The following is a 10,482-nucleotide window of genomic DNA, read 5'->3' on the forward strand; positions in this document are numbered from 1 at the left end:
CCAAATATGGGTCAATGCACATATATGAATTCCGGTTTCCAGTCAAAAAGAATGAAATTGTACTCAAGTTGTATGACCAAGTGTCATAATGGAAGAAATTGGAGGGACTAATGGTGAATGACACATCAATTTTTGAGTCTCTAGTCAGGGGAGTTGGGTCAAAGGCTGTCATCGATAGTTTCAGAATTGAAGGCCCTTTTGAACTTCGAGTTACTGGAATTGATGATCAACTTTCACTCATGTTACTGAGAAACACTTCGCATAATGGTTTGAGACGATTATTAGTTGGCAAAGGAATTACTATAGAAGTAAAAGGTGCTGAAGAAATTTCTCCGTTTCACGTGTCTAAGGTCATCAATCCATGTACGGACTTGAAACATAATTTTTTAACCGTTATTCTTCCCTGGAATCAATTTAATTTCGATGAGAGAGATTTAATTTCTTTTTTTAATGGCCAAACTTAATAGAAAGATGAAGCATTGAGGGTCGGGTTGGAGGAAGGATTGGGGAAGAAGATAAATTTTTAAAGGTTTTATGATTGTGATGAAAGAATAAATTATTTTATGTGATAAATATATAAAAAACCTACTTATGTAATTTTATTTAAAGTTATTTAAGTAAGGGGTTGTTTGTTCCACATTTTTCCAATAAAAATGCATTTTAAACATTATATCATGGGTCCTACCTTAGAGTGTTGAAGTCAAATATTGTAGGCTGATTTGATAAAAAAAATATATTATTTTTCCTAATAATGTGCACCAAACAAGGGCTAAATAAAAAAAAAATTGTGGTGTTTGTTGTGGTAATATAATTACCATACCAATATTGAAACGGTCAAGTAGTCCAATGAAATGACTTTTCAGTCCCTTGGTTTGGGGCCTACGGAGTAGAGTAGACATACAAAGGCAAACAATCAAGAAGCACGTCGTTTGTAACGCCAACGGCCAACCTCATCTTCCTCTGTTCCTCTCACTTAATAAAAAAATCCTCTCGTCAACCTCGTCGCACCTAAATCGATGTCTCTTCAACTGTGGGATACCTTCAAAGAATCAATCACAGCATATACAGGTCTCTCTCCGGCTACTTTCTTTACAGTTATTGCTCTTGGCCTTGCTGTGTACTACACGCTGTCCAGTTTATTTAGGTCGTCTGGTGATGACCATCCAAGTCTGAGGTCAAGAGGGTTTGAAGAGAAGATGGAGCCGCTTCCACCTCCAGTTCAACTTGGTGAAATCACTGATGAAGAGTTGAAACTTTATGATGGGTCTGATCCAGAAAAGCCTTTGCTCATGGCTATAAAGGGTCAGATCTATGATGTTTCACGGAGCAGGTATATTTTCTTTAATCTTGTGAATTTTTTGTTTAGGTGTATGTGATGAATTCTGCTCTTTTTCTTGATTGTCGATTTTTTGGTGCTATGAAAGAATTTGCAAGTTTTTTGTGTTAATTTTGATGATTTATGAAAGATGTTATTTTTAAAACATTGACACTTTAAGGGGGTGCATTTCTGATTTCCTGATTCTGGCCTTTATGGCCACTGACAACTGGTTCTGGCTTTCAATTATTGCTTTATTCCATTTTTCGATTTTGCCCTTTTCATGCTTTGTTAATCTTGGATTAATTACTTACTTTACTTCGATTCAAGAAATTTGGGACATTTGTTTTCTGTTTCCAGAAATACAAATTACTAGGTTTTTCTGTAAGGACTAAAGAATTCTCAGTTCGCTAATTGTTTTATTATTCATTTAAAACACTACATATAACGGCCAAACAACTTCATTTTATGGAATTATGTAGATATGATACGAACTCTAATGGTAAGGCGACATGACAGTGTTCTTCTTTTTAATCAAGTTGTTCTTGTATTACACAAATGTGTTTGAACAATGAAATAGGCCGCGTTCTTTTCTCCCCCTTTTTTCATCCTGCTTCATACGCACAACTTGGGGCTTCACACAATGATGGAGGACATAATCCAAACTGAAAATGGGTATTCAACAATACTGCAACCGATGCATATAAACTTGAGACCTCGGGATGGCCTTTTATCTGTTCTTTACCGCTAGACCAAGGGCTCCTTGGCAATTAAAGAAATTGGGTAGTCCCTTTCAATTTAATGTACATTTTTCTCTTTTATCTATGATGATAGCAATCTCTTTATTGAGATCTGAATATTTATTCTGTGCATTTGTTTTAAGAAGATGATGTGAGAAAATATGTCATATAAAATATGCCCCTGCCTGGTTTGAGAACCTTAGCTGTTGCTGACTCGTCTTTCTGTGGCACTTGCGGAAGTAGCTCTAAATGATCATTGACATCATATTGTAAGACTACCACATCATAATATACCATTGTGGCTTGAATATCCCAAAAAAATAGTGCAATTTTCGTCTTTGAACTTTGAAATGATTGGGGGTCAAGTGTAGAACCTTCTAAAAGCAAGTTATATTATCTCTACGTAAAATCTTTTATGACATTTTGGTGTGTTGTCTGCAGGATGTTCTATGGACCGGGTGGACCTTATGCCTTGTTTGCAGGAAAGGATGCCAGTCGTGCCCTTGCGAAAATGTCTTTTGAAGATAAAGATCTCAACGGTGATCTCACTGGCCTAGGTATGTTTGAGCTCGAAGCCTTACAAGATTGGGAATATAAGTTTATGAGCAAATATTTCAAGGTCGGCACTGTCAAAAGTTCTGTGCCAGTGAGTGATGGAGCGACTGAAGGACAAACGGTAGAGGCAACTGAGGGTGATGCTGCTAAGCCTGCTGAAGATGGCCCTTCAGCAGTTCTTGAGAAGGAAGCTGCAGCTGCTGATAATGCTGAAAAGAAAGAATGAGTTCTTATCTATTAGCGAAGTGGGGAGGACGGAGAGAGCCATTTTTTATGGAAATGAAAATAGATTATAATGGTTGGCTGCTGCTGCTTTACTGTAATGAATTCGATTTAGTATCCTGTTTGTCGATTTAAATAATGACAGAGGCTTCTTAAATCTGTATTTGTATTAGTTATTTGCGTATTATGCTCTTATTTCATTCAATTTAGCCGATATATCGAGCTAACCTTGTGCTTAAATCCTTGATGTGTATTGATGGAGTTCGTGGCCAGGTTATCGGAGTTCAAAGAATCTGGATTTCCCCCTGTACTTTTCTTAGTCAAAAGAATCTATCACATCAAGTCATCAAATTTGAATTTTTATCTCTTGTGTGAGGTCCGTAATGACTATATTTTTCATTCTCATATTTTCAAAAATGAGAAACAAACAGATAATTTATATGTAAAAAGGGTCTTATAAACAAAAACGAAAATGTAACGGGGTTGTGATTCATCTTGAGCTATGGAAGGGGGGCTGCATTGAAAGATTCGCCTAAAGAAAATTGGCAAGATGCCCCCACGTGCAGAGTGAAAGCTTTCTTGGCCTCGTACCTAAAAATGTGGACAAAATGTGGCAGGTGAAGCGTGGATTCACCGCTTAATAAATGGGAATTTAAGAAGGCCCGTAGTAGGTGGAGTTGCACCTTTTTTTCAGACTAAACCTGCCGATCTAGTTCGATTTCGATAACACAACAAGAGACAACATAGACGACTATTAAATAATAGAATATGATATTCAAAATAAGTAGTATCATCACTAGTCTAGATGATTATGAACCTCTTGATTTATTGTTCAATGTATTAAAATCATGACAACCCCGTTGAACAATTAATCAAATGTTTCGAAACATACAATATTTTTCAGACCATGCTATATGTACAAACATTTTTTACAAAATTCCTTACTTACTACTCACAATAACGAATGGAGACCACAAGCCAACATTTTTTAAATTCACGCGAAACCCACTTTTTTGTGAGAGTGTGTAACACATTTTGTACAAATATCTTTATCCACATTTTTCTTGCAAATCACTATATGTCAAATGTATTTGGTTGGCCTACTTGGTGAGCTAAGCAAGGTCGAGGTGTCTAAAAAAATATGAGGATTGACACGATCAATCTGCTATTAAATTCAAGAAATGATCAATTAGACCAAGTCAAATCACACACCATCACAATGTTGAACCCTGAAGAAGCTGCCTGCCAGGTTGCCATCTGGTTGGGTGCTGGCATTTCTTAAGGGTTGACAAATTGATAATACAATTAATTAATATATTTTTTATTTTTCTTTCCAAACATCCCTATTTCATTCCCACCGCCACGGATGGTGGCGTGCCATACTTGTTACTACGTGAAGCCTGCAGGAGAAACAATACCATGAGAATACATCGTACCGTTATTTATGTACCGATAATTCTAGGATATAGCATATAAAATTATCTTGAAAAATGAAAATACAGAATATATGTTGAGCTATCGATAATATATTTGGTACAAAGAATTTGATACAGTATGTATAATAAATGAAGTAAAAGAAATTAAGCGTTTGTTTATTGTCTTATTTAATCTCTGGTACTATGTATCCAACATTTGGTAAAAAATTGTGGTTTGAATTTTTTTTCTGATTTTAATATTTAATGTCATTATCAAGTTTAAATAGTGGTCTGCCTGCAATATGACATCAGGTTGGCTTTTTTCCTAATGGTTGACAAATTGAATAACTTGTATGTATTCTCTGTATAATCTAAAATTCAAACTCAATGGATGGTGGCACACCACAATTTGGAAAATCTTTAAGTATATGTTATATGTACCAAAAATACTCTTGGCAATGGTACATTTGTGCTGATGTTATTTAATGGTACAACACAAGACTCAGGGCCATTTGGCATGATATTAAAAAGTTAAAAGGAGCTTTTAAGGCTCAAAAGTTGCTTTTGAATACGTTTGGCTAAATTTATGTAAGTGTTTCTTTTAATTAAAAGAGTCATTAGAGAAAATTAGTTTAATGTGATTTCCTTCAAAAGAACTTTCAAAATAAAAAGCTATTTTAGAAAAAAGCCTACTACAAAACCCGAGATTAAATCGCAAGTTTAAATCCAGGTTCCAATTTTGAATTTCATGGGATCCGCAGCATAACAACACCTCGACCTGTCATTGGCCCTGTTTGAATGACAAAACTCTTTTAGAAATTAATTTTCAAACGAAAATTAAGATAACTACATTATAAAGCTTTTCTAAAAGAAGTAAAAGCAAAGTGTGTCCTCAACATGAAATCAGAGCTCGATAAGCTTGAAACAAACAATTTGATATATCTCCAGTTCAAACAAATTATCAGATTCTACGATTGATGTTCTTAAAACTACTATCTTGCGAAGCATGCAAGGGTAAAGATTTATTATCACTTGAATAAGGATTACTTCTCTTATCAATATTGATTTTTTAAGACAGAGTATCTTAAACTCAATACTTACTACTTATTTCATTCTTGCTTTAGTACATCTTACTCAATGTCACACTTCCTTATTACTATATATTCTTATTTTTAATCTTATTAAACTATATATTTATCTTAATATCCTAATTGACATTACATCCATACTATGAAATAATTATAATAGAAAATTAAAGGTCAACTTTTGTTTATGTAAATGACATTTGACTTCGACAATTTTCTTGAAATGTTATCATACAAGGTAGTCGTTAGCTTGTGTTTGACTTTGGGCTATCTTTCACTATAAATGGAGTTAACAAAAATCATTCCTTACATAAAAAAAAAACAACAACTTATTTTCTATCTTTCAAAACTTATTTTCCACTTCTCTATTGTAATCCAGTTAGATATGACAATCCAGTCTGCTTCATGCTTGTCTATCCTGTTCATAATCCTTTTAGCACAGATACATATATCCAGTTGTAGGCACATAAAAAGTGCAGCAAATGAGGAAAATGAACAAAGAATAAGAGAGAGATTCTGTTCCACTTTCTTGAGGTATTTCAACACAATTCCTCACTATGCAGAATTGAAGGAAAACAAGGGCAAGAGAGTGCATACCGTATCCCGACGGCTTGTCCCTTCTGGACCAAATCCACTGCACAACTGAAAAATCTGGAGATGTAGAAGTTTTTTATTATTATTATTTATTTATTTTTATTTTTTTGGTCATCACACGGTTCGTGGTGAAAAAAAATTCATGTACTCGATGTCAAATTTATTCATAAAAACATTTTGTTTTTTTATACAGGTCATGTGGAGATTTTTTTAAATAGGATATGTATTTTTCAGGAGTGAATGCCATACGAGGTTCTTTTTGAAGTACTTTTGATCCTTTATGAAGTGTGTGGAAATCGATTTTGGGGTATTGCATCAGCTTATCAATCCAAGGTTATTACCCCAAGGAGGGCATAGCCATGAAGTGCTGAGAGTTGAGTCTTTCTCGAACTATATCATACATATATCTTTTGCTAAACACTAACAAGAAAATTTTATCTATTCATCTTGGTCCTACCAGAATTCCTTCATTTTCGAGGTAAACAGTACAAATATTCGTTAGAAGCAGGTTGTTTGCCATAAAAGTAGCTATTGGACATATTCAAGTGCTTCGATCTTTCTGCTATCCGTCCGTGTTTCTGATTGCTCTCCGCTTTCTTTCTCCCATCTTCTTCTCTCCTACTTTATCTTCTTTTATAATTCTAGTTTTGATTGACTGCATTAGTCGTTTGCCATATCTCCTTCTTCTGTAGTTTCGATTCTTGTTTGATTATGTCCGTCGTCAGTTGTATTTCTTGCACGCTTGACAAGCTTAATCATACTTATTACGCATACTCCTAGCACCACCTACAATAAATTAAATCTACGCCACCAGAACAATGAATTCGAGACATGATTATTGATCTCCACTTGGCTGTATACGATGAATATATGACCAAACTTAACTGGCCGACTTCAAACTATGCTCGATCGATATCTGTTCCCGGGGTTGATTTCCTAAGTGATTGATGAAATTGGTGGTTCCATCCCTCTGGTTCTCTAATGAACCAGTTTATTTATTTCCATATGTTGCTCATGCACCTCATTCAAATTCAATAATTTTGTATAGAAATCTATGAGCATATAATTTTTCATTCATTTTGGAGCAAGCGGTATATTATGTATTTTTACATCTACTCAGGTAGCTTATACTGATGTCTAAAATCGAGAGCAAAAAAACTAAAAAGAATGTTTATTCTTAATTCGGAGCTAATTTCTACATTTATACAAAAGTTTAAAACAAATTCTTAGCGATCACAGTAGACCAAAATAAATTTAATCATGCTTGGTGTACATCTTAGTATACATCATTATTTATCCTTTGCCGTATAGCATTATCCAATTAGACAATTACAAAAATAGTTTTTTATCCAATTATTTGTTGATTAAAACGCAATATTGACAGACGCGTAAAAAATGAGTTTACAAATGGATTAATCCAAATAAATTAGGATATGCTCTTCCACATTCTAATACGTCTTATCCAGAATGCGCCACTGTTACAAACAAATTTCTTTAGAATTAAGCAAAATGGTAAAGCACTTTTTTTGCTGTTTAGGATTGGAGCCTTGATGAACTGGGTTGGACCTCTCTCTTTTTCTTTTTTGTCCCAACTTCCAATGACAGCCAAATTTCATTTGTAAAAAAATTCTATATGTGTAACATTGTTATATACTACGATCCATTAACGGGCGCTGAAACTCATCCCACAAATATATATTATCTAAAATGGCATCTTATCGTGGACCCAATAACGAAATTCTAGGAAAACATCGTTACCTATGTTCCCATGGAAATTGGGTTTGAAGCTTCTTTCCAAGGTGAAATTTTTTCACTAAACTTGAACCCACAAAAGCAATAATCTACTTTCTTGAACAACAGGCGACACAACGATGAAGAAATTAGGGTATTGTCGTTTTTCTTCCTTACTTTCTGAGGTTTAGTTGTTTGTACCATTCCCAGACCCAATGCATGTCATATGCTGGATCTGGTCAAATGAAATAAAACCCAGTAACGAACGAAAATCAACCAAAAAGATGAAGCCAAGCAAGTTAGACAGATTCAAGAAAATGCATTTATTCATTCTTGAATGTACTATTCAATTCAACCCTAGATTGTACACAATCATATCACGGCCACTTTTTCTTTTATTCAATTTTTTTCTCGAACGGCAATGCTGAAAGTTTGGCAACACGTGGCTGTGAATGCATTTTGTCCGATTCTCCCAACACTTTTACACCACCCCATTACTTCTCCTTAAGTCTTTACTCTTCTTTTTCTATCTAGAGGGAGTGGGGAAAATTCGAGACTTTAAAAGGGGATGCATGTTTTTGTATTTTCCTGAACTGGGTTTTTTTTCCTTAAATAGAAACTGTAAACTTAATTTCGGAGAGTTTGATGAAATGAGTGACCGCCCAAATTGGCTGCCAGCAGGCTGGAAAATTAAAATTGGAGTTCGAACAACTGGAAAGAGAGACAAGGTGAAAATTTTAACCCTTTTGCTTATTTTTCTTCTGCCTAATTAATTTGGCTGTTTAATTCCATTTAGATTCATATAGACTTCTGGAAACTACTAAAAAGTTTGTAGCTTTTCCTTAATTTGGTGGTTTTGTGAGCTTGTTTTGGACTGTTATTTGCATGTTAGTAAAGACCACTTATCTTGATTAATTATAAAGGATTATGTATGTACAAAATTTGATATTTCTCCAAGGGCATTGAGTGTTTGCAGATATTTTTAATTACCTTCAAAGAAGACGTGCAAAGAAAAATAGGCATAATTGGGGTTATGGTTATGCATAATTAGTTCATAGTTATTACAGATTGCACCATACTCTGATCTCTATTTTTCATTCTTTTTGCATAGACTTGCCAAGGGATTTTCTTAAATTTTTAGGTTCAATGATTGGAATTTAATCATGAAAATAGTGCAAAAAAGTAAAACTGTTAGATCTTGAAGAAGGAGACATGCCATGCTGTCCTTATGCGTGTTTGGCCCTCGTAAATATTGTGTATGTGTTCAATATATATCAGTAACCCAGATCCAAGACTTTGGAGTAATTAGGTGAGTTTCACTAGAAATGATGAGTGATTAGGCTGTGTTTACAGTCAGAAATCCTAAAAATAATGGCCCCATACGGGATACAATAACTAGTATGTCGAATTCTCTTTTTCTTTTTGCGAACAACCCTTTTTTCTGTTCTAAGAACACTGGTTGTTTTGGTAGCTTATTTTACTTATGTGACAGCGATAGCCTTCATAGTGTATGTTTTATTTTTTGGTTTTGAATATAGGTTCGATAAACTGAATTTTAGATGAAGAATTGAGGTAATAGAAGCTGTACAAAGATAAATAGCACATTCAAGAGGGAAAAAAAGAGAATCAATCGCCTCAGAAGGCCAGAAAAGTAGCCAGTTTTAGAAAAATTCTCAGAAAATAAACTCAACTAAATTATTATTCTTAAGATTTCCGGCTGTTACTAAGAAAGTACCCCAAAATAAATCATTCCATTTATGGGTATCCTTCAATATTTGGACATTTCTTTTCTGAGCAATTTCAGAAATATCTTAGATATTTCAACTGATTAATTTCCTTTCTCATTATTCTTGGCTTGCTAATTTGTCCTGTCTTATTCATTAACTAAGAACATGAAATTTTTCGACATCTTCCTTCTTTACAATGTTAGACTTTTTGCCTCCATTTGTATACACATGGGATGACGTTTCTTTATTAAATCACCAACTTCTTGGAAAATCTGTCTAGAAGCTTAAATGACCATCTCATCTAAAAACATTAAAACTATTGATTTGTCTCCTCAAACTTGCAATTTCAAAAAAAGTGACTATTGAATGGCTTTGAGGCTTGGGGCTCTGTTTCTTCCAACACTCAAGGTGACTAATTGACTATTACTTTCGATATGCACAACACGGTTTATTTATCAAATTTCACTACACAAGTTTCCTAAACCTAAACCCACCATACATCATTTATGTATTTGGTCTATTTAGGTGAATGTTTCTACAATACCAGCAACAACACACTAAGCCTTATTCCCAAAAAAATTGGTTGGCTACTTGAATATTTTTTTGCAACATCATTTAATTTATTGCTAGATCTATATGAAGATAAAATGAAAAATAAAAAATCCACCTAGAACCTTAGCAAACACAACATACCATGGTAGTTTTGGTTTCCACCTCCTTGTTCTACTAAAATCACTTCATTTCATATGAATTGGAGCCTCTTTGGATTTATGCAAGACAAGTTCCCTTCCCTAAGTTTTCCATCCTCTAAATTTATTTAACAATCCAACACTCAGGACCACAAAGTATAACAGGTCTAATAGCTGTATTACAGAATGGACCTTTAAATTTAGATAAATGTTCAAGGCTCGAAAAAAGGCATGTTGTGAAATATACAAATTTAATGTACAACATTGTAACAGCTCGAGGTCTACATTGTTTTACACGTGTCAATACAATTCTGATGGCGTCTCCACTCATTGCCAAGTGCCAACTGGTGTGAATATTTAAATATTGTGTCCAGTAAAGATATTGGAGAGCACTCATGTACGTTATTTC

General features: G+C 34.2%; 2 protein-coding genes across 5 annotated transcripts in view; both read left to right on the forward strand.

The window, feature by feature from the left end:
* Positions 1 to 899: 899 nt before the first annotated feature.
* On the forward strand, positions 900 to 3,121 carry LOC111404230 (membrane steroid-binding protein 2-like). Its single transcript, XM_023033018.1, has 2 exons — positions 900 to 1,330; positions 2,497 to 3,121. Exons 1-2 carry the CDS (start codon positions 1,017 to 1,019, stop codon positions 2,834 to 2,836), a joined length of 654 nt encoding a protein of 217 aa, XP_022888786.1. The 5' UTR covers positions 900 to 1,016; the 3' UTR covers positions 2,837 to 3,121.
* Positions 3,122 to 7,565: 4,444 nt separating this feature from the next.
* LOC111404231 (methyl-CpG-binding domain-containing protein 13-like) overlaps positions 7,566 to 10,482 on the forward strand; it is a 23,001-nt gene continuing 20,084 nt past the window's right edge. For 3 of the 4 annotated variants that reach the window (XM_023033019.1, XM_023033020.1, XM_023033021.1), the window contains exon 1: positions 7,734 to 8,385. In XM_023033019.1, the coding sequence (XP_022888787.1) occupies positions 8,110 to 8,385 (276 nt within the window). In that variant the 5' untranslated portion in view covers positions 7,734 to 8,109. The other variant, XM_023033022.1, reaches the window with a different exon arrangement.

The sequence above is a fragment of the Olea europaea genome, chromosome 11, assembly GCF_002742605.1.
Source record: "Olea europaea var. sylvestris chromosome 11, O_europaea_v1, whole genome shotgun sequence".
Lineage (NCBI taxonomy): Eukaryota > Viridiplantae > Streptophyta > Magnoliopsida > Lamiales > Oleaceae > Olea > Olea europaea.